This window comes from Cibotium barometz, chromosome 56 (genome assembly GCF_041138505.1).
Source record: "Cibotium barometz isolate CiBa-2024 chromosome 56, ASM4113850v1, whole genome shotgun sequence".
Classification (NCBI taxonomy): domain Eukaryota; kingdom Viridiplantae; phylum Streptophyta; class Polypodiopsida; order Cyatheales; family Cibotiaceae; genus Cibotium; species Cibotium barometz.
The window spans coordinates 15,251,986-15,277,107 of record NC_141101.1 but is presented as its reverse complement, the minus strand read 5'-3'; the positions used below and the strand labels follow the sequence as shown (position 1 = coordinate 15,277,107).

The following is a 25,122-nucleotide window of genomic DNA, read 5'->3' as shown; positions in this document are numbered from 1 at the left end:
CGGTGACCAGCTTCTGTCAAGTTGCGCTAGAGGGAGGTTTACCCAGCCAATCAGGTGAATCTTCATAGAAGGCTGCCCAGGCTGCCTAGCGCAGTTAACCTACAGCAGCTGGGCGTAGGCAGCCCAGCCAGCGTGGGCTGTGCAAACTCTTTGTGAGCTGTGCGAACTCAGGCGATAGCACCCAGGGCGTCAATACAACAAGTGCTGGCCGCTATCGCTTGACGTAGGCAAGTGAACGCAAGGCGAAGGCGCCAGCGCTAGGCGAAGCAGGCAAACACAAGCAAAGGCAGCGTAGCTGGAGGAGTCGGGCAGCCATTTCTGCGCTGAATCACAAGCAGGCGTGTCAGCGCTGGACAGTACAGGTACGCAGTCGAACCGCTGGGCAGCGCACGTACGAAAGCGAACCATTCGGCAACATTGAGTCGGCGCCATTAATACGTGCGCTACACTAGCGAAGGGGATGAAGTGGCGGGTCTGGCTTGGTCTCGTTCAGCGAGCTCGCCTTGCTGCATCCAGAGGAGACTCCGCCAAAGGGCCCCTTCGGAGCTTATCTGCAACAGCTCGCCGTTTCTCAAGTGCTGCATCACGGAAACCATGGCTTTCGTAAGAAACACTAAGAGTTCTCAACAGCAGAGCGCTTGCCATTGAATCACTACATGCCGGATTGACTAGGGCCGCCTCGCAGAATCGAATACACAGCAGCATCAATACAGCAAACCCCCCTTTCCTGCAACAAAAAATCAGAAATTACAAGGTATTTTCCTCAATTTTTTTTGGGATTTGCAATTGAGCAAGTACAATCAACAATTGAGCAGGCACAGGTGTCGAATTGCTCAATTTTGAGCAAAATTGGCAGAATTGGGTGACATTGGTCACAATCAGGATCAATTTGCAAGAAATTGGTCACAATCAGGATCAATTTGCAGGAAATTGGATGTCAAAATTTGGGGCTTTTGATGTAATTGTGCAATTAAGCACTCATACATGCTGTATGATGTGAGAAATCGCACATTTGGGCAACATTGCAGCAAATTGCAGTGCAAATCAAGGGGCTTTTGTGCCGATTGGGTTGATTTGCATGCAGGCACTCGCAGTTGATGCTGTGGATAATGTGTTGATGCCTTACAAGCACTCAATGTGCCTGTAAATCAAGGGGCTTTCATTATTTGGATGTATATGTGGCCAGGGGGAAGCATCGTGAACACTCTGGATGCCTTCATGTGCGTCAATGTACCATGTATGATCAGAAATTGATCTCAAATCAAGGGGCTTTTCAAGATTTTATGCTTGTTAAGCTTGGCAAAGCAGCAGGCAAGACATTTATGCCTTGAATCCTCAAAAATCAGCTTGCAGTCAAGGGGCTTTTGCCCAATTTCTGTTCGGGACTGTTTTATGCAGTGTTCGGGACTGTAAAAGTCTGATTTTTACTCATTTGGACAGCCAGGAGAGCATTTATTGCTATTGTACCTGTTGGTACAGATTTGGCACAGCTTTGTGCAAGTTTTGGCATGGCTGTACACTGATTTGAGCGAGGAAAAGGTTCAATTTCAGCTGTTGTACTTGCCGGTACAGGTTTGGTACATCATTTGTGAGCAATTGGTACTGTTGTACCGTACTTTGGAAGGGCAATAGAGCACATTTAAGGTGCTGTCCAAAATCCGCAGCAACCAGATTTTGGTGATTTCATCACATAAAGTGGGAGAAAAGTTGCATTTGTGCTTCCGCAGTGAGAGATAAAGCTTGGGAGAAAAACTGTGAGCACTTTGTGTGCTTTTGGTGCAGTGTTTGCACATTTTGCAGGGAGTCAGGCATTGACAGGTTGCATTTTGCTATGGCAACCACAGGTGAGAGCTCTTCATTGCTTCACATCAAGAAGCTTGAAGGCTCGCATAATTATGATATTTGGCAAACCCAGTGCTACAATGTGTTGCTCCAGAAAAAGCAGCACAAGCCTATCAAAGAAAGGGGTGTAATGCCCGCTTCTCTTACTGCTGAAGAGTGGGAAGATATGGATGAGCTGGCAAGATCTACTATCATGTTGTCTGTGTCAGACTCTTTACTTTTCAGCATTCGTGAAGAGAAGACAGCTTGGGGAATGTGGCAGAGATTGCAGGACTTGTATGCCCAACAAAGTGCCTCAAGCAAAGTGTATTGGTTGAAGAAACTCATAGGTCTTCAGATGAAGGAAGGGGCGTCTATGACAGCCCATCTAAATGAGTTTAATGGTATTGTCAGCCAGGTCATTAATCAAAAGTTGGCAATGGACGATGAGTTCAAAGCCACTTTTCTGTTATGCACTTTGCCAGAGAGTTGGGACACATCCAGGACAGCCACTAGCAATTTGCATGCTATGCTGTCATATGCAGATGTTGAGGGTGCTCTTCTTCAAGAAGAGATGAACAGGAAAAACAACTCTGTTGGAAAGTCCAATGCAATGAATGCACGTGGGAGATCCCAGCAAAGGGGTAAAAGCCAAGAACGGGGAAGGAGCAAGTCTCGCTCCAAGAAGGATTTGGAATGCCATTATTGTGGCAAGAAGGGACACATTAAAAAGCAATGCTACAAATGGAAAAATGATCAAAAAGAAAAGGGAAAAGGCAAAGACAAAGAGAAAGATGAAGCCAAAGATGTAAAGCCAAAGGGCAAAAGTGGAGTCAAGATTGAAGAAATCAATGTGTCACATGCAGGTGGCAGTGAGGATGAGGTCCTATTTACGTCTTCACTTGATGCCCATTCACTTCTTACAGGTGGTCATGGTATGCACTCATGGATCATTGATTCAGGTGCCTCCTTTCATGTCACAGGTTGCAGAGACTTGTTTGTCAGGTATACTGCTGGCAATGAAGGAGTGGTTTATTTGGGTGATAACCATGCATGCAAGATTCTTGGCAGAGGTGATGTGAGGCTTGTGTTTTCAGATGGCTCACAGCTTATGCTCCATGATGTCAGGCATGTGCCTGAGATCAAAAAGAATCTGCTTTCTACTGGACAGCTTGATGATGCTGATTATGTTACCACATTTGGTCGTGGAAAGTGGAAGATTAGTAAGGGCTCACTGGTTGTTGCCAGAGGCTCTAAGGTGGACACTCTTTACTTCATGCATGCAGGTGTTTGTCACCATGCTAATGTAAATGCAACCGAGCTGCCGGAAATTTCTATGTGGCATAGCCGGTTGGGACACATGAGTGTCAAGGGAATGAAGCAATTGTCTCGTTTGGGTTACTTGCCTTCTCTAAAGCTTTCAAGTTTTCAGTTTTGTGAGCATTGTATATATGGTAGGCAACTCCAGTGCCCCCACAAGAAAGCTCTTGGACAGAAAGATGCTCAGTTAGAGCTTGTGCATACAGATGTATGTGAGATGCCTCAGCTTTCTTTGGGAGGGGCAAAATACTTTGTGTCTTTTATTGATGATGCCACATGCAAGGTGTGGGTTTATCCTCTTCGTTTGAAGAGTGATACATTCTCAGTGTTTCAAAAGTTTGTTGCTCACGTTGAGAATCAAACTGGCAAAACACTGAAGGCTTTGCGTTCCGACAATGGTGGAGAGTATAAGTCCAAACAGTTTCAGGACTTTTGTGATGCTAAAGGCATCAAGAGGGAGCTCTCTACTCCTTATGATCCTCCACAAAACGGGACAGCAGAGAGGATGAACAGGACCATACAGGAGAAGGTCCGTTCTATGTTGTCACATGCTGCATTACCTCATGGTTTTTGCGCTGAAGCTGTTATGACAGCCGTTCACCTTATAAACAGGTCACCTAACACGAGGCTTGGTGGGAAAGTGCCAGAAGAAGTATGGACAGGGAAGCCTCCGTCATACAAACACTTGAGAGTGTTTGGTTGCGTTGCGTACGTGCACATACGCAAGGAAATGCGCACCAAACTTGATCCTAAGTCTCACAAATGCATATTCCTAGGATATGGTGACAGAGGTGAAATGGGGTATAGACTTTGGGATCCCATGAATAGAAAGATTATACGCAGCAATGATGTCATTTTTTATGAAACATGCATGTATAAGGAGCCTGCAAGGCAACAGGAGCCTGGCAGAGTCATCTTTGATGATGATGGACATCATGGACAACAACAAAGAGCTGTAAATCAGCCATTACAGCAGGAAAACCAGCCCTTAAATGGTGCTGAAAATGGTCCAAATGGACAGCCAGAGATGGCAGGAGATATCCCTATGGATATACCACAGTTAGAGGAGATACCGGGCATGATATTTCAGCCTTATGGCATGGAACAGGAGCCACCAATGGGTGATATGCAGGCTGGACAGCAACCTGTAAATGATGGTCATTGGGTACGGAGGTCCACAAGACCCTCCAGAGCCCCTGACAGGTTTGTTCCAGGGGTTGACTACTTGATGCTCACTGACTGTGGGGAGCCCTCATGTTATAAGGAGGCTTTACAGAGGGCAGACAAGGCTCTATGGGAGCGTGCCATGAAGTCAGAGATGGATTCTCTGCACAAAAATGGAACATGGAAGTTGGTGCATTTGCCTGCAGGCAAGAAGGTTTTGCCATGCAAGTGGGTTTACAGGCTCAAAGTTGCACCAGATGCAAAGCCAGGATACAAAGCCAGGTTAGTGGCTAAGGGCTTCAAGCAGGAATATGGTGTGGACTTTGATGAAATCTTCTCTCCAGTGGTCAAAATGACCACACTTAGAGCTGTATTAGCTTTGGTTGCTCATTATGATCTTAATTTGATTCAGATGGATGTATGTGAAGACTGCTTTTCTTCACGGTGATCTCCATGAGGAGATATATATGCAGCAGCCAGAGGGTTATGCAGTAAATGGAAAGGAGAAGCTTGTATGCAAGCTGAAAAAGAGTCTTTATGGGCTCAAACAGGCACCAAGGGAATGGTATCATAAATTTGATACATTCATGAAATCCCAAAAATTCAGGAGAAGTGACATAGATCACTGCTTATACACCAAGAAAGCTTTGGATGGCAGTCTATTGATCCTCATCTTGTATGTTGATGATATGTTGATTGCCGGGAAATCTCGTAAGGAGATGGATACCTTGAAGCAGAGGCTGCATCAAACCTTTGATATGAAGGATTTGGGTGATGCAAATCACATTTTGGGTATGCGGATACTTCGGGACAGAAATCAGCATGTGTTGTATTTGTCTCAGAAGGAATACATTGGCAAAGTCTTGCAGAGGTTCAATATGGACGGGGGGAAGAAGACTAGTACTCCTTTGCCTCCATATGTGAAACTCAGTGCTATGGACAGCCCACAGTCAGATAGAGACAGGGCTGATATGGCCAAGATTCCGTATGCTTCAGCTTGTGGCAGTCTCATGTATGCCATGGTTGCTACTAGGCCGGACATTGCATTTGCAGTGGGAGTGGTTTCTAGATACATGGCCAACCCTGGCAAGAAGCATTGGGAAGCAGTGAAAGGTGTCATGAGATACCTGGAGGGCACACAGGATTTGTGCATTTGCTTTGGCAAACAGGATGCATTAGTGCATGGTTACACGGATTCGGATTATGCCGGTCATCCAGATAACCGGAAGTCTACTACCGGTTATGTGTTTACATTCACAGGAGGTGCTGTGTCATGGATATGCAGGATGCAGAAGTGCACAGCCTTATCTACTACAGAGGCCGAGTATATTGCAGCCCACAGAGGCTTGCAAGGAGGCATTATGGCTATCTCGGTTAGTGGTTGATTTGGGTTATACAGGGGATATTCCATTGTTGCATTGTGACAGTCAGAGTGCCATCCAGTTGGCAAAGAACCCTGTCTTTCATGCAAAGACAAAGCATGTGGATGTGAAATATCACTTCATCAGAGAGGTGATAGAGAACAAGCAAATTCAGCTTGTTAAGATTCATACGGATGACAACCCGGCTGATCTGTTGACAAAGAGTTTGCCTCCGGAGCGTTTTGCTCATTGCAGACACTTGATGGGCATTGGATGAGGCTAGTTTCAGCCTTGATATGGCCTTGTATATTATCATGTACATGCTGATTTTTTCTTTTCCTTTACTTAAGGGCACTTTGCCTTTAAGTGGGAGGTTGTTGGGGTAAAGGCATTATGCCCACCCTTATAGTGTGTACAAGCCCATAAGTTATAGTACATAGTACACTTAGTACTTTTAATATACTAAGTGCACTATGTGTACTAGTGCAATATACATGTGTGATAGGGGAGTCACACACTCACACTTGGTGAGTTGACTTATCCCCACAACTCTCTCTCTCTCTCCCTTGTTGTTTCTCTGTGTATGTCTCCCACATGAATACTCTAACCTAACCCTAATTCCATCTCTCCCACACACCCTCCTAGAGACACTCCGTAACAAGTGGCAATCAGCTGAGAAAAGGGCTAAATTTGAGTACTATTGTGATGCCATTAATCCTGATTTTCAGTCATTCTACACACAAGGAGAGGACAACACTCAAGCATACATAAGCACACCAATGCCACCCCATGCATGCAAGAATATAGCATGTCTTCGGACAAGATCACACAAGCTTGAGATTGAAAGAGGAGCATGGCAGAAGGAGCCAAGGCAGGAAAGAATCTGCAAATTTTGTGACATGAAGGCCAGGGAGACAGAAGAACATATGGTCATGGTTTGTCCTCAATATACACATATTCGAGGCGGTTTCAGCAAGCTCCTTGAAGGCCACACACAACTGCCACAAGTATTGCTTACAGCCACACCCACTGTTTTGGGGGCATTCATCACTCGACTCTTCAAACATAGAGAGGAGCTTGAGTCACATTATGCCACACACTACCCTGCATAGTAACAGAAGTTTTTTTTTTGTCTTGTACTAGTTTGTTGGTCCCATGGGTCATATTTGGCCTCCAGTGGACGATAATACAATCTTCTTCTTCTTCTTCTTCTTCTTCCTCTCTCTCTCTCTCTCTCTCTCTCTCTCTCTCTCACACACACACGACGCACGCAGAAACAAATGACCCACCACGTGACCTCTACTATAACCTTTAGGAGCAGGATGGAGTAAGAACCTGTCCAATTGAAGTGATACCTCCATTCAGTGTAAAATTTATGTGAGGAAAATCTCGAATCAAGGCAAAGACGTATTCATACCTGCAAAATTTTCAATGTATCGGTACAAACATTGTCTTCTTAGATAAGCAGGTAAACAAAACAAGAAAATATACTCATTATTGAAAGAAGTGCACCAAAAGCTGGTTTAAATAGTATCCAAATCTGGATTCTGTTGGTGGATCTTGCCTGAGAGACTATTTTACCACGCTGCCTAAAAGGAGGGGTGAGTTCTAATTCCGATCTACTTTTAGGGGTGACAGGACACACTGCCTTTTCTCACAGATAATACAGCATGTTGATTCTGAGCTACTTACTTGAGGGGAGGAACGGTGCGATTAGCTGCAGGACTGATGCCTTTTAAAATTGCTTTCCGAGCATGGATTATGAAATGTTTTGTAGGTGATAATGCCGTAACAGTATCCACGAATGTGCCTGACAATCAGAAGCCTGCAGTTAAAAATAAGATCTGGCACCAGACAGCTTTGTAGCCAAGGACATCAACATGTGCCACTCATAAGAACGCTCATAAGTACAAGGCTGCACACATTGTCATGATGAAATCTGCTATGAAAGTACAGTACTTATGGTCCATATATGGCACAAGCACGCAAAATGATCTAAAACTACAGTACAAACAGTGTGTCACTCTTAGCCCATAAATTATACAGGCCACGAGATCAAATTTGGGAAAATTGGGAAGATATATCTCGGATATCTAAGAAAATTGGGTAACAAATGTGGGGAATTGTATTAACCTGGAATATGGGGGAATTGTTGGAAAAAAAAAATTTGAGAAAGAGGAAAGAGATAGGAGACCAGATAAAAGAAAGGAGAACGTGTAGAGAGGAGAGCTGAAGAGGCAACAAGAAAAGAGGAGAATAAGAAAAGGAGAAAAGAAGGAGATGGGGAGACACGTTAGACCAGAAGAAATGTGTGAAAAGGGGTGGAAGAGGTCTACTCGGCGCCAAGTAGCCAACAGGGGGCACATATATGCTATAATATGCAGTCCAATCCATAGAGCCCTGATTCATAGATGCCAGAGGAGGAGATGGCAAGTAGGTCACAGGATACAAACAAGTGGAGGGGAATGCTGCGTTAAGGCAAAGGACCGAAAGTGATATATATATATATATATATAGAGAGAGAGAGAGAGAGAGAAAGAGAGAAGAGCATCATATTATCGTCTTCAAAAGACCCAATGGGTCTATGAGACCATGTGATACTGGGCCATGGAAAAGACTAAAAGAAACTAAAAAGACTCACATGAAAGGACGGACTAGCCATATGTCTATCTCATCATCATCCATCGTGGTGAGCATCATTGTGGGCATGTGCATACATGTGAAAATACCTCTCCATATCAATAAAAAGGAGAGCTCACTTGGGTGTGGAACTGTCAACAGGCTCACCATGTTCACTAGTGGGGGAGGACCCCCGTGCCTTTGGAGAATCTCCCTCATCAGGAACTCCCGTGCAGAGGGCTGTCGCAGACCAGGGGTAGAGTGCGCTGTAGCTGGTGACTCTAGGAGGTCGGGGTATAGCAACTGGTCCTCCTAGGTATACCATGGATTGGCGCGGTATAGCAACTGGTCCTCCTAGGTGGGTATACAGGCTCAGGAACCTCTCTCGGGTGCTGACTAGTGCTGCCATCCTTTACCAGGAAGAAGCAAGTAATGGACAGCTGTGAGCTGTCCCGAGAGTGAGACCTGCTCCCTTTCCCAGCCTCGGTGCCTGCTGAGCTCCACCACGTAAAGTCCCAGGCATTGCTAGTCGGGAGAATCAATGATCTTGCACAATGGACAAAATCCCTCTGGATGCAGCAATGAAATCTCCCCTGGATCTCGACCTGCGTAGAACCCTCTATCTTGACCTATGGAGAGAGGGGGAGAGAGAGATTATCAAAGTCTACTAAAGACCATGTGGATCTATGAGACAAAAAAGGTGGTACATATGATCCATGGGTAAACTAAGGCCATAAAACATGGAAGCAAAAAAAGACCTATGTACCAAAAGAAAACAGGCCCACAGTGTGCGTGGGCCCTGCATGTACAACAAATTAATGAATCAAGGTGATGCACTCACCCAATGAGCTTGGGTGTGATGTCCATGATTTCTCAGTCCCCTTGGGTGGGGGCCAAGGAAGTTTGTGATGGATGTCTTGAATGGGAGAAGAATTAGGGTTAGAGTTTCATGTGGGAGACATACACACACAGAGAAGGAGGGAGAGAGAGAGAGAGAGAGAGTTGTGGGGATAAGTCAACTCATCAAGTGTGAGTGTGTGACTCCCCTATCACACATGTATATTTTGCACTAGTACACATAGTGCACTTAGTACATTAAAAGTACTAAGTGTACTATGTACTATAAAACTTACGGGCTAGTACACACTATCAGGGTGGGCATAATGCCTTTACCCCAACAACCTCCCACTTATAGGCAAAGTGCCCTTAAGTAAAGGAAAAGAAAAAATCAGCATGTACATGATAATATACAAGGCCATATCAAGGCTGAAACTGGCCTCATCCAATGCCCATCAAGTGTCTGCAAAGAGCAAACCGCTCCGGAGGCAAACTCTTTGTCAACAGATCAGCCGGGTTGTCATCCGTATGAATCTTAACAAGCTAAATTTGCTTGTTCTCTATCACCTCTCTGATGAAGTGATACTTCACATCCACATGCTTCGTCTTTGCATGAAAGACAGGGTTCTTTGCCAACTGGATGGCACTCTGACTGTCACAATGCAACAATGGAATATCCCCTGTATAACCCAAATCAACCACTAACCGAGATAGCCATAATGCCTCCTTGCAAGCCTCTGTGGCTGCAATATACTCGGCCTTTGTAGTAGATAAGGCAGTGCACTTCTGCATCCTGGATATCCATGACACAGCACCTCCAGTGAATGTAAACACATAGCCGGTAGTAGACTTCCGGTTATCTGGATGACCGGCATAATCCAAATCCGTGTAACCATGCACTAATGCATCCTGTTTGCCAAAGCAAATGCACATATCCTGTGTGCCTTTCAGGTATCTCATGACACCTTTCACTGCTTCCCAATGCTTCTTGCCAGGTTTGGCCATGTATCTAGAAACCACTCCCACTGCAAATGCAATGTCATTTCATGAATGTATCAAATTTATGATACCATTCCCTTGGTGCCTGTTTGAGCCCATAAAGACTCTTTTTCAGCTTGCATACAAGCTTCTCCTTTCCATTTACTGCATAACCCTCTGGCTGTTGCATATATATCTCCTCATGGAGATCACCGTGAAGAAAAGCAGTCTTCACATCCATCTGAATCAAATCCAGATCATCATGAGCAACCAAAGCTAATACAGCTTTAAGTGTGGTCATTTTGACCACTAGAGAGAAGATCTCATCAAAGTCCACACCATATTCCTGCTTGAAGCCCTTAGCCACTAACCTGGCTTTGTATCTTGGCTTTGCATCAGGTGCAACTTTGAGCCTGTAAACCCACTTGCATGGCAAAACCTTCTTGCCTGTAGGCAAATGCACCAACTTCCATGTTCCATTTTTGTGCAGAGAATCCATCTCTGACTTCATGGCACGCTCCCAAAGAGCCTTGTCTACCCTCTGTAAAGCCTCCTTATAACATGAGGGCTCCCCACAGTCAGTGAGCATCAAGTAGTCAACCCCTGGAACAAACCTGTCAGGGGCTCTGGAGAGTCTTGTGGACCTCCGTACCCAATGACCATCATTTGCAGGTTGCTGTCCAGCCTGCATATCACCTATTGGTGGCTCCTGTTCCATGCCATAAGGTTGAAAGATCATGCCCGGTATCTGCTCTAACTGTGGGATATCCATAGGGATATCTTCTGCCATCTCTGGCTGTCCATTTGGACCATTTTCAGCACCATTTAAGGGCTGGTTTTGTTGCTGTAATGGCTGATTTACAGCCCTTGGTTGTTGTCCATGATGTCCATCATCATCAAAGATGACTCTGCCAGGCTCCTGTTGCCTTGTAGGCTCCTTATACATGCATGTTTCATCAAAAATGACATCATTGCTGCGTATAATCTTTCTATTCACGGGATCCCAAAGTCTATACCCCATTTCACCTCTGTCACCATATCCTAGGAATATGCATTTGTGAGACTTAGGATCAAGTTTGGTGCGCATTTCCCTGCGTATGTGCACGTACGCAACGCAACCAAACACTCTCAAGTGCTTGTACGACGGAGGCTTCCCTGTCCATACTTCCTCTGGCACTTTCCCACCAAGCCTCGTGTTAGGTGACCTGTTTATAAGATGAACGGCTGTCATAACAGCTTCAGCCCAAAAACCATGAGGTAATGCAGCATGTGACAACATAGAACGGACCTTCTCCTGAATGGTCCTGTTCATCCTCTCTGCTGTCCCGTTTTGTGGAGGATCATAAGGAGTAGAGAGCTCCCTCTTGATGCCTTTAGCATCACAAAAGTCCTGAAACTGTTTGGACTTATACTCTCCACCATTGTCGGAACGCAAAGCCTTCAGTGTTTTGCCAGTTTGATTCTCAACAAGAGCAACAAACTTCTCAAACACTGAGAAAGTATCACTCTTCAAACGAAGAGGATAAACCCACACCTTGCGTGTGGCATCACCAATAACAGACATAAAATATTTTGCCCCTCCCAAAGAAAGCTGAGGCATCTCACATACATCTGTATACACAAGCTCTAACTAAGCATCTTTCTGTCCAAGAGCTTTCTTGTGGGGGCACTGGAGTTGCCTGCCATATATACAATACTCACAAAACTGAAAACTTGAAAACTTTAGAGAAGGCAAGTAACCCAAACGAGACAATTGCTCCATTCCTGACACTCATGTGTCCCAACCGACTATGCCACATAGAGATTTCCGGCAGCTCGGTTGCATTTACATTAGCATGGTGACAAACACCTGCATGCGCATGCATGAAGTAAAGAGTGTCCACCTTAGAGCCTCTGGCAACAACCAGTGAGCCCTTACTAATCTTCCACTTTCCACGACCAAATGTGGTAACATAATTAACATCATCAAGCTGTCCAGTAGAAAGCAAGTTCTTCTTGATCTCAGGCACATGCCTGACATCATGGAGCATAAGCTGTGAGCCATCTGAAAACACAAGCCTCACATCACCTCTGCCAAGAATCTTGCATGCATGGTTGTCACCCAAATAGACTACTCCTTCATTGCCAGCAGTATACCTGACAAACAAGTCTCTGCAACCTGTGACATGAAAGGAGGCACCGATCCATGAGTGCATACCATGACCATCTCCTTCAAGAAGTGAATGGGCATCAAGTGAAGACGTGAATAGGACTTCATTCTCACTGTTACCTGCATCATGTGACACATTGACTTCTTCAATCTTGACTCCACTTTTGCCCTTTGGCTTTACATCTTTGGCTTCATCTTTGTCTTTGTCTTTGCCTTTTCCCTTTTCCTTTTGATCATTATTCCATTTGTAGCATTGCTTTTTGAAGTGTCCCTTCTTGCCACAATAATGGCATTCCAAGTCCTTTTTGGAGCGGGACTTGCTCCTTCCCCGTTCTTGGCTTTTACCCCTTTGTTGGGATCTCCCACGTGCATTCATTGCATTGGACTTTCCAACAGAGTTGTTTTTCCTGTTCATCTCCTCTTGAAGGAGAGCACCCTCCACATCTGCATATGACAGCATAGCATTTGAATTGCTAGTGGCTGTCCTGAATGTGTCCCAACTCTCTGGCAAAGTGCATAAGAGAAAGGTGGCTTTGAACTCATCGTCCATTGCCAACTTTTGATTGATTACCTGACTGACAACACCATTAAACTCATTTAGATGGGCTGTCATAGACGCCCCTTCCTTCATTTGAAGACCTATGAGTTTCTTCAACCAATACACTTTGCTTGAGGCACTTTGCTGGGCATACAAGTCCTGCAATCTTTGCCACATTCCCCAAGCTGTCTTCTCTTCACGAATGCTGAAAAGTAAAGAGTCTGACACAGACAACATGATAGTAGATCTTGCCAGCTCATCCATATCTTCCCATTCTTCAGCAGTAAGAGAAGCGGGCATTACACCCCTTTCTTTGATAGGCTTGTGCTGCTTCTTCTGGAGCAACACATTATAGCACTGGGTTTGCCAAATGTCATAATTATGTGAGCCTTCAAGCTTCTTGATGTGAAGCAATGAAGAGCTCTCACCTGTGGTTGCCATAGCAATATGCAACCTTTGTCAATGCCTGACTCCCTGCAAGATGTGCAAACACTGCACCAAAAGCACACAAAGTGCTCACAGTTGTTCTCCCCAAGTTTATCTCCCACTGCGGAAGCACGAATGCAACTCTACTCCCACTGTATGTGATGAAATCACCAAAATCTGGTTGCTCCAGATTTAGGACAGCACCTTAAATGTGCTCTGTTCCCCTTCCAAAGTACTATACAGCAGTACTAAGTGCTCACCAATGATGTACCAAATCTGTACCGACAAGTACAACAGTTGAAAATGAACCTTTTCCTCACTCAAATCAATGTACAGCCATGCCAAAACTTGTACAAAGCTGTACCAAATCTGTACCAGCAGGTACAGTAGCAATAAATGCTCTCCTGGCTGTCCAAATGAGTGAAAATCAGACTTTTACAGTCCTCACCACTGCATACAACAGTCTCGAACAGAAATTGGGCAAAAGCCCTTTGACTGCAAGTGGATTTCTGAGGATTCAAGGCATAAAAGTCTTGCCTGCTGCTTTGCCAAGCTCAACAAGCATAAAATCTTGAAAAGCCCCTTTGTTCTGTTCGCGTTTCTGAAGTTGTCAGTACCCTGATGCTTAATGGCCAAAGTACCAACCCTGTTCCGATGAATCTTTCCAAGCAGGTCCTTAGTCTTCTGGGTTTCATTGGCGACCATCCCATCAATGTGCTGGTGGACAGTGGCTGTTCCACTAATTTTGTGGGCACTTCTTTGGTTCACAAGCTTTGCCTACAGACCCGACATTTTGTGGATGCTTTTCAAGTAGAGCTTGTTGATGGTTCCTTCCTTAATTGTAACAAAAAGGTGCAACAGCTTCAGTTCCAGATTCAAGATTACCAAGATCACCTTAATTTTTCAGTGATGCCGTTGTCACATTATGACATGATACTGGGACAATCTTGGCTGTATCGATATGATTCGGTGATCAGATTTCGTTCTCATTCAATCCAGTTATATCATGATGGTCGAGAGCTAGAACTTCGTGGCCTTTTCAGTGCCAAACCCATCACTGTTGTTTCTGCCCTGCAAGTCAAACGCCTCGTCCGCAAACGTGATTGTACAACATCTTTGGTCATGTTACGGGAGGTTGAAGCAGACACCAGTGAGCAATCTCAAGCCTCGTCATCAACAACTGCTTACTTGGAGCAACCCTTCTTCAGGCCTTTTCAAGATCTGTTTCCAAATGATCTTCCGACGACATTGCCTCCTCGTCGTCCTATGGATCACCCGATTGATCTTATCCCAGGTCAACCTCCTCCAACCCGAGCTCCATACCGTGTTTCTTACTCTAAATCTCAGGAGATACAAAAGCAATTACAGGAGTTGCTGGACAAAGGTCACATCCGTCCCAGCAAAAGTCCCTTCGGAGCCCCGGTTTTGCTTGTCAAAAAGAAGGATGGATCAATGCGGCTTTGCATTGATTACCGTGCTCTCAACAAGCTGACAATCAAGAACAAGTTCCCTTTGCCTCGCATCGATGAGTTGTTCGACCAACTGCTTGGTGCTAAGGTGTTTTCCAAGATTGATTTGAAGTCCAGCTATCATCAAATTCGTATCCGTAATGGTGATGAATACAAGACAGCCTTTCGGACAAAATATGGACAATATGAATTCTTGGTCATACCTTTGGCCGTACTTGGACAAGTTTGTGATCGTTTATCTCGATGATATTCTGTTTTTTAGCCGATCTATGGTCGATCACAAAGAGCATTTACAGATTGTCTTTGAAGTACTACGCACCAATATGCTATACATCAACAAAAAAAAGAGCGAATTTTTCAAGAACCATGTAGAATATCTTGGTCACGTCATTTGTGCTAATGGGATTGCAGTAGATCCTAAGAAGATTCAGGCGATTGTGGATTGGCCTTTGCCTCTCACCATTTCAGATGTTCGATCTTTCTTGGGACTTGCTAACTTTTATCACAACAAGGTGCATAGATTTTCAGAGATTGCTGCCCCTTTGACAGAATTAGAAGTTTTCAGCCATTCAAAGCAGGTATCCTGTGTATGATAAGGAGTTTTTGGCAATCGTGCATGCTTATCGAACTTGGAGACATTATCTTCTTGGAGCAGATTTAGTTGTACGTACAGATCATCAATCTTTGACGTACATTTTCACTCAACCTGTTATGAACTCTCGACAAGGCAGATGGGTTGAATTCTTGGCTAATTTCCACATGATTATCCAGTATGTTCCTGGTCTTCAGAATGTGGTTGCAGATGCTTTGAGCCGCATGCCTCGAGCCACTAATTTTGCCATCCCAGATGTGCAAATGGAAATCCCTGCTTGTTTCAAAAATGAGTATTTGACTGATAGAGATTTTGGAGATGCGTTCCGTGCACTCAAATCTTCTAATCCCAGTCCTACAGAAATGAACATGTTTGCAGCCTACAACATCATGGATGAGTTGCTGTTCTTTTCTGATCGCATTTGTGTGCCTCACAATACTTCATTGCGGAAGATTCTCATTCAAGAGCATCATGAAGTTCCTTATGCTGCCCATCATGGTATCAACAAGACATATCGGCTTTTGTCTACTACATACTTCTGGCCTCAGATGCAGCAAGATGTTATCAAATTTGTCAAAGCTTGTCATTCATGTCAGATAATGAAAGCATCTCGACAACTTTCTCAAGGGTTACTTCAACCGTTGCCAATTCCCAATGAGAGATGGGAAAGTATTAGTATGGATTTTATCACCACTTTGCCTCGTTCATCCAAAGGTAATGCTCAGATTCTTGTAGTGGTTGATCGATTTTCCAAAATGGCGCATTTCATTCCTTGCAAGAAAGCTGCTTCAGCCCCAGATGTGGCGTCATTGTTCGTGCAACATGTCTTCAAATTGCATGGTTTGCCAAAGACCATCATCTCTCACAGAGATCCAAAGTTCACTGGACATTTTTGGACGTCTTTGTTCAAATCTCTTGGCCCGAATTTGTTGTTCAATTCAGCCTATCATCCTCAAACAGATGGACAGACTGAAAGAGTCAATCAGATTTTGGAAGAAATGATTCGACATTACATTCAATTCCGTCTGGCATCATGGGAAGATTATTTGCCACTCGTGGAATTTGCTTATAATAATTCCCATCATTCAGCAATTGGATTAACTCCATTTCAAGCAGCATATGGGCATACTCCTCTTGTGCCTACAAACTTTGTTTTACAACACAAAGTGACGTTGGCAGATCAGTTGGTTCAGGAGATGCAAGATGTGCTTGTGCAAGTTCGAGATAAATTGGTCCATGTGCAACAAAAATATCAAAAACAGGCCAACAAGCATCGTCGCCATGCAGATTTTCAAGAAGGAGATTTGGTCTTGTTATATGTGGCACCTCACCGCTACAAAACAGTGAAGTCAGTTTTTCCAAAGTTGCGACCTCGCTTCTATGGGCCTTTCAAGATTCTTAAGAAAAATTCACTTGTCAGCTACAAGTTGGAACTTCCACCTTCATGGGGAAAGATTCATCTGACTTTTCACATTTCTTGGCTCAAACAGTATGTTCAAGGAGATTCGCCTATTCCAGACTTATCTTCATATGTACCAGAAATTGAAGATGATCATATTATCCTTGTTCCAGAAGTAATTCTTGACGTGCGACAGAAGGAAACAAGAAGAAAGTTGACTACAGAATTTCTTGTGAAGTGGATGGATTTGGATGAGTCTGATTCCACTTGGCAAACAAATGAAGAAATGCAGCAGTACCCTAACCTTCTTCAGGAGTTCTTTGACAAACGGATGTCTATCATTTGACACATGGGTTTTATTTTAAATGGGAGGGAATGTCACGATTGTGACGCATGTATGTATCAGATTCTCTCTTCATTGCTGATGATTCCTGTTGCAGATGCAAAGAGTAACCAGCCAAGGGAACCCCTACCCTCCTTTCGTCTATGGTCATGTCCTTTCGTCAAAGGACATGCCTCTTCAAATGTGTCTCTTCATCTCCTATATAAGAGACCTATTGTACTCAATTTAATAAAAACAAGTCAATTCAATCTTCTCTCAAGTGTTCTCCTGAAGTCTCTTGTTCTCTAAGTTAAGTACTTAAGTAGTAATTAGTACACAATATGAGGGATTAACAACATAATCCTCACACAACATACTCGCATCTCTCAATCATCAAGTGTGGATGGCACTTGTCTTTCTTCCTCAATGTGGAGCTTGTGTGATGACACCCAAGCTAACCCAAGGAGATAGGTTCTCGATGCTCTCTTTGCTGCCAAGAGGGTCGGGCTCTACAAACCCTAGATCCTCTTACTTGGGGATGACCTGAATTTGCCTATGAATAGGCATCTGATGTGCTGGTCAGCCATCACTATTCAGACCCATTCAAACTATGCCCAACTTGTGCCATCCATTGGGTGCATGTCTCAGGCACTTCTAGGCGCCTACCAGGCTGCTAAATCTGATGTGCTGGTCGACCATCACTATTCAGACCCGTTCAAACTATGCCCAACTTGTGTCCCATTCATTGGGTGCAAGTCTTAGGCACTTCTAGACGCCTACAAGGCTGCTAAATCTGCCTCAATTGGTCCACACTCACTCTCGTATCTTCCCCTTTAGACAGCTGCCGCAGAGAATTCTGTCCATGGGCATCCTAATAATGGCATGCACATGACATCCCCTCCTACTAAACTCAGAGCATTGGAACCCTTGATCCACCTTCGCTCCACTTCTACCTGAATTTGTCACTCCCCTCTTGTGGCCTTCTGGCACTACCTTGTCGGAATCCAAAGAGATCGCACCTGATGGCTCAAACATCAGCATATCAACCATCACATGACCTGTGGTACTCTGCTTGTCACAATCTGCAACTACAATTCCCAGTAACTACCTGTCACAACTAACATATATGAGGAAGCTCAAGCACATCTCCTTCCGTATCATCCAAATCTCCATCCCTGTCATCCAAATATAGGTTCTGCTCAGAACTCTCTGGCTCTGCATTTAATAGTACCTCTATTTGATTTGTTGTAACATGCAGAAGCTTCGGGGGAGATCGGTAACTTCAATGCTCAGAAATCAGCACACTTGTCGCGACGAAATCAACGCACAAAACCGAATGTAGATGTGCAAAAAAATAGCCAGAGAGAGAGAGAGAGAGAGAGAGGGAGAGAGAGGGAGAAGAGGACATTATTGGGTCCCGAATACCCTCTGTGGGGCCCCCACCACGAATGGTGTATTTGCTTTTATTAGAATGGTGCAAAATCTGAAAATAAAAGACTCACTGAACCTGTTTTGTTTGAGACAGATCCCTGCCCTTGACCTTCAAACCTTCACCCTTGCGTTAGCTTCTCCCTTGGCTGTCCTAGCCCTTGAGTAGCTTCAGCACCTTGTGAATTATGAGATATCTAGGACTGAATTATGCCATGGGTATTTATACCCCTTCAGTATGCTGGTCGGCTGGTTTTAATCCAGTCGGCTGATTAATAAAAGCCTCACGACTGCATAATATAGCATTTAATGCTGGAAAACCGTGCGCCTTCAGATCTGGCTGGCTGGCCAGCATGCGCATCTGACATTGGCTGCTGGGCAGCCTGTGTGAGCTGCCCCACACCTGGCCGACATGCCTTTAAGGGCTGGATGCCCTGTCGGCTGCCTGTCCAAAGGCCTTAGGGCTGGCCTACAGCCCTTCCAGCCCATCCCATGCCTGGTGGGCACAGCCAAGGCCCTCCTGGCCCTTTGGGGGTGGTTCTACACCTCCCCCATGCCCACATAACTGTTCTTGGGGCAGCCCTATGGGCTGGCCCCATTCCTACATGCAAATCCTACCTGTCTACACAACGGTTTGGCATCCGGTGTCATACTAGATACACAAAACCACTGACATCATTCCAGAGGGAGACTCCGTGCGGATTGGCACTGTTTCACGTGCACGACAATGCACACCTGACCTTGGACGCACGTGCAGGACAATGCATACCTGATCTCGGTCAACTGGAGTGAAGCCCTGGCTGACTCATCCCGGACTCGGCTCACATGGGACTAGTTTTCCACCCCAGGTCCTGCACCATCTGTACAGATACGTCAACGTTTCATTTTCTCGGGAAAATGATTTGAGAAAGCCGCTGGTGTCAATCTTGCATCCGAAGCCCCTGGTGTCACTCTTGCATCCAAAGCCGCAAGGTATCGCTCATGTTCCACGCGTCGCATGGCTTCGTCTTCACATTGTCAGATCTACAATGCACACACATGCAACTCAAGCATCGAACTCGGCTGTTGTTGTGACCCTTCAAGAGGGTCCCTATGTAGAGAATCTGGAATCTAGGATACGGAAGGAGAGGGAGGAGGAGACGGGAAACGGGGCACTGGAGAACGGGTGCACTCTTCCAGAGCCAGTATCCGCGCCTTCTGCTCTTCCAACTTGGTACTCTGGTCTACGATTGCTCGCATCATCTGTTGGAACATCTCTTTAACGCTCATGCTCGATGCCCTAGCTGGGCTACCTGGTGCACTTTGGTCCCAAGGTTCTTGGTCTCTCTCGTCGTCGAAGCTCGGCGGCTCGCCATAGCAAGAAAATGCACCTCCTTTCCGGAACGCAATCTAACCATCCACTATGTGCGCGGGAGACTTTCGGAGGCTTCCGGAGGCTGAAAACCAACCGTCCTTCGAGGGATAGAAGTCACTCCGAAAGGGGTGGTCCACCGGAATCTGAAAACCAACCACACGAGCGAGAAAAAAATTTCTGGTTTCTTGTTGAGTCTTTACACTTGAAGTAGGCTCTGATACCACTATAACATGCGGAAGCTTTGGGGGGGATCGGTAACTTCAATGCTCAGAAATCAACACACTTGTCGCGACGAAATCAACGCACAAAACTGAATGCAGATGTGCAAAAAAATAGTGAGAGAGAGAGAGAGAGGGAGAAGAGGACACAGTATTGGGTCCCGTATACCCACTGTGGGACCCCCACCACGAATGGTGTATTTTGCTTTTATTAGAATGGTGCAAAATCTGAAAATAAAAGACTCACTGAACCTGTTTTGGCTGAGATAGATCCCTGCCCTTGACCTTCAAACCTTCACCCTTGCGTTAGCTTCTCCCTTGGCTGTCCTGGCCCTTGAGTAGCTTCAGCACCTTGTGAATTATAAGATATCTAGGACTGAATTATGCCATGGGTATTTATACCCCTTCAATATGCCGGTCGGCTGGTTTTAATCCAGTCGGCTGACTAATAAAAGCCTCACGACTGCATAATATAGCATTTAATGCTGGAAAACCATGCACGTTCACATCTGGCTGGCTGGCCAGCATGCGCATCTGACATTGGCTGCTGGGCAGCCTGTGCGGGCTGCCCCACACCTGGCCGACATGCCTTTAAGGGCTGGATGCCCTGTCGGCTGCCTGTCCAGAGGCCTTAGGGCTGGCCTACAGCCCTTCCAGCCCATCCCATGCCTGGTGGGCACAGCCAAGGCCCTCCTGGCCCTTTGGGGGTGGTTCTTCACCTCCCCCATGCCCACATAACTGTTCTTGGGGCAGCCCTATGGGCTGGCCCCATTCCTACATGCAAATCCTACCTGTCTACAGAGGAGTTTGGCATCCGGTGTCATACCAGATACACAGAACCATTGACATCATTCCAGAGGGAGACTCTCAGCGCGGACTGGCACTGTTTCATGTGCAGGACAATGAACACACCTAACCTCGGATGACTGGAGTGGAACCCTGGCTGACTCGTCCCGGACTCGGCTCACATGGGACCAGCTTTCCACCCTAGGTCCTGCACCTTCTGTACAGATATGTCTACGTGACATCCAAGTGCGGGATGCACGTGACATCTGTTGCCATAGGAACTACTGCAACACTTGTCTCATCCTCCTCCCTATTGGATTCAAAGAGACACACTTGGCACTGCTTGGATAACTCTGGCTCTAGCAATTGCAACTCCACAGGATTTTCACCCTCAAAGGTAGCATCCTCCAGAAGCTCCTCGCAGTCTTGGAAGCTTTTCCACACAAAAAATGACAATCAGGCTGAATTTCAACCCCTTGTGACTCCACTTCGATGCTTGTCAATGCTACAACACATGCTGCCAACTAGCTTATTGTCCTCTGCAGGACATTGGTAACTCCTGTGAATTGGGCCCCGTGTTCCTCGTCATCCCGTTTGTGTCGAGCTTTGTATTCTTCACATTCCCAACCGAACATACCATGGGGGTGGGGGGGATAGCCACGATGGGGACCCATAATGTAGAGTGATCCCAGAACAAAAGGTCCTGGGCTACAAATGCACAAAGTTCAAACAAACTACCCTCCATTTCTACATAGCCCTGATGCTGCCCTGAAGGGGCTCCCATCAACCTCCAAGAGTAATTGGTTGGGGTGAGAGAAAGGGAAGGGGGGGAGAGAGAGCGCATATATGCAACAAGGCAAACAATCCAGTAAATAGTACTCACATAGCTCATTGTAGGAATCAGCATCATCAACCCCAATACGACACTTCACACTAACAGGCACGTTGCAATTCTCTGCAATAGCTGCCATGGCATGGCCCACAAGCTACTCCTCGCCAAAAACCATAGTAGATATCATCAGCTTAAGCTTTTTTATTTCTTCGACTTAAAGCGTGGGTATAAAAATGGCAAACTATACCCATGCTAATACATGGTTACCATGAGACACTTTCCAAAGATCTGTGAACAAGCTTGAACTCTTTCCATGCTTACCTGAGCATCAAGCATAAGGCGTGCGCCGAAGCATCCATGACCAGCCACCTTATCACTTGGGCACCCACAACTGCCCAGAAGATCAAATTTTTAAGAACCTTGAAAATTGTAAAGAAATAAAGCTTCATAAGAAGGGAATAATAACCTTGAAAGGCAGCAATTTGACGTACTTGAGATTAATCTCATCATAACCATAAGCATTGGCTAGACGGGTTGCCCTTGCAAGGGTAGATACATCGCTTCCTCCAACTTGCAGTACAATTGGATGTTGTGATTCTGGAAATTCCAAAAACCTGTCCTGCAAAGGCAGCAATGAGAGATTGTGAATGGGACGAAAAAAACATTGGACGCTTTCTTGGGTGTGAAAGAAAGAGCCTCTCCGTTAAGCATGTACTTAGGCAGCTTTTGAAGGGCCTAACAAGTAGAAGACTACATGAGACTAGGGGCCCATAACTTTCATCTTGCTGCTGGCATTACATCTCTTGCTCACATCTTTCATTGTGTGGAAGGTCTCCATATGCTAATGCTCTCATGCTAGAGGAGTTGGAGAAGTCCTAGCAAAAGATTGAAGCTGTATCTAAAATTTGTGAACCCAATCAGAAGGTGTTGAAAATATGAGAATGAATAATAAAGATGCGATAAATGAATCAAGTAGCAGGTGGGATAGTCAATGCTTATCGTGTGAACAATAGCATGCGGGATCCACCTAAGGAGGGTGCGGTCATCACTATATGATGTAGGCTTCACTAGAAGCCCGAATGACATTGCATTATACTTAAATCAATCTGTCCAATCATTTCTCCCATTTGTGTACCCACATTGTTCTATCAATAATGTAGCCTTCTGGGTGGTTGAGTTTTCTTTCTTCCCTCTCTCCTCCTCACTAGACTAGGATTCCTTTACTATCACTCGATCTGCTCTACGTACACTTCCATAGAGTGGAGTTTAGATAGCTGAAAAGGAGTGATGGAGATGCATAGCGAGGGCAAATGTGAGAAGTAGCAGGATGGGGGCTATAGGCCCTTAACTCCTTGTGAGTGGCCAACCAATGGTTGGTCCCCTGCATGGCTGCCTGCCCCACACGTGGACGCCGTCCCTGTCAAAGGTCCTAATCCAGTGTCCCAAGGCTGCCCCCCGATGCTGCATTCTGCCCCATTGTTTCTGCTCCTGCTCCTGCTCCTGCTCCTGCAGGCCAGCCCCACCACCTGTAAAAACGTGTTTGCACTGTTCACGGATGCATATTGCCATTGTGAATTTGAGAAAGAACTGCCATCAAATCTCTTATTACATCTCTGCCTAGTGATCTGTGTTTGCTCAAGTTGGCTACTCCTCATAAAAAGGCCCTACAAACAGAACAAGCTGGAAACCCATGCGTGGCATGCATTACATAATGATTATCAAAACAAGATAATGCTCATACTACATGAGACATGAAGAAGATAGACAGGCAACAATATGTGGATCTGTCTGCAAATAAAAGTGTGCATGTGTTCTTGGCTGTGTGTATCACAAATGGCAAAAGAGCAAAGCGTGTAATGCTTTGCTTGTGAGTAAGTAAGTGCATGTGTCACATAAGGCATAGAAATATCAATGTGAAGGAGTTCAAAAAATACCAGGTTTTTTTCTTGATGCACAATTGTATCGGCCACCACCATCTCAGTATACAACCATGCATGGCGTGTAAGAAGCCTTGCAAGTGATCGAAAGTGATTGTCTGTGTAGTCCATCATTGGTGCAACACTGCACTGTGGTTGCATGTATATTAGTCAGACCATTGATGAAATCCCTCATAGTTAACACTTGCAGCTAGATGCAGTTCTACTAAGCCGGAAGGTGTTTTGCAAGAAAAGCTCATGCCCTGTACAGTATGAGAATTCTAGTATGGTATCGGTACCTCTTTAAAAAGCACCCTCAAAATCCCCCAAAATAAAGCATGGCCTACCATCTCCAGGTTGGCATGTGCTCCTTCTACAGTATCACCACCCACAGTTGTCTCCGTGACTCCAAAGTTGTCTAAACTTTACTACATACTTCTTGTTGATTTTCAATGCAACCCATGTGATATGTGCTGCTACAATTTGCCCAGATAGCTAAGGCAGGTTTCCACCTTCTTTTGTCTATCCTAACATGCAAAATATGTGTTACCGTAGCTAGGTTGAATGCTTGTAAAAGGAAAGTCACACTCCCACCCTGGTTCCACAAGAGCATACAACCCTTCTAAATATTTGCTCAAGGCCACAGACAAGCTGCAGGATGAGCCCCCACAAGTGAGCCACTCGACCGGTTTGAGTGAACACCCTGCTGCATAGTTGTTAGCAGAACGGTGCCTCAAAGTAGGGTAGTGATCTTCAATGTCCATGGCAGCCAATGCCCCTTTGCTAAAGATGATGAAGCTTTGACAAGCCAGTTGTGCACTTATGTCGTCATCCCCATATGAACGTGGATGAAGGTGGAGCCCATCCACCAACATGTCATCCTCCTCGCATGAACTCGTGGCCGGTGGTTGCTACACCCACACATTTGACTCATCAGCCTGACCTGTTGGTGCTTCACCTTCTTCCCCACTTGCACAGTAGAAGACCATGCGAGCCCCAACCTCTCTGTGGAGATTTGTGGGCTCTAACAAGAAGTTCACAAATGCTAAAGATACCTCAAGATACATGCATTTTACAATACAAAGAACAAAAAGAGGGTTGGAGGGTGACCTGAACAAGGGGGGCAGGTACTGTGGCTTCTTGGGAAGGGGAGCTTGATGCTCTCCTGCCAAACCACAACATGGACGTGATGGGATCCTGCGAAAGGCTGCGTACGCTGATGATGAGCACATGAGGAAGGGTTGATGATGCTGAAGCGTCCTTGACCTATACGCTGGAAGAATTGCCCTCGCCGAGACCAACGTTGCTCCCATCGTCTTTCAGAGGAAGGATTTTTAGATTTTTACGAAGGTCGATTTTGTAAGATGATAAATCAATATACTATTATTATAAGTAATTTTTTAATCATATATATTATGATTATTTTTTGTAGCATAAACAAAAATGCATATAATCAACAACATATTTTTCACATCAAAATAATTTATTAACTACATTATTAATATATTTATTAACTAGCTAGAGTTTGTCTTTTATTTACAAAGGCACGCCAAACTAGAATTATGCAAGGCATAACAACAACAATGATGTCAC

General features: G+C 45.2%; 1 protein-coding gene across 4 annotated transcripts in view; it reads right to left on the bottom strand.

Moving 5' to 3' along the window:
- LOC147606946 (uncharacterized) overlaps window positions 1–24,873 on the bottom strand; it is a 32,227-nt gene extending 7,354 nt beyond the window's left edge. Inside the window, exons 1-7 of one of the 4 annotated variants that reach the window (XM_086791227.1) lie at window positions 24,640–24,873; window positions 23,548–23,674; window positions 22,105–22,232; window positions 21,935–22,004; window positions 21,665–21,767; window positions 7,359–7,476; window positions 7,002–7,083 (exon numbers count right to left, since the gene is read on the bottom strand). In XM_086791227.1, coding sequence (XP_086647353.1) covers window positions 7,002–7,083; window positions 7,359–7,476; window positions 21,665–21,767; window positions 21,935–22,004; window positions 22,105–22,232; window positions 23,548–23,674; window positions 24,640–24,842 — 831 coding nt within the window. In that variant the 5' untranslated portion in view covers window positions 24,843–24,873. Of the gene's footprint in view, window positions 1–7,001; window positions 7,084–7,358; window positions 7,477–21,664; window positions 21,768–21,934; window positions 22,005–22,104; window positions 22,233–23,547; window positions 23,680–24,639 lie in introns of all 4 variants that reach the window. The other 3 variants (XM_086791228.1, XM_086791229.1, XM_086791230.1) reach the window with 3 other exon arrangements.
- Between the last annotated feature and the right edge of the window lie 249 nt (window positions 24,874–25,122).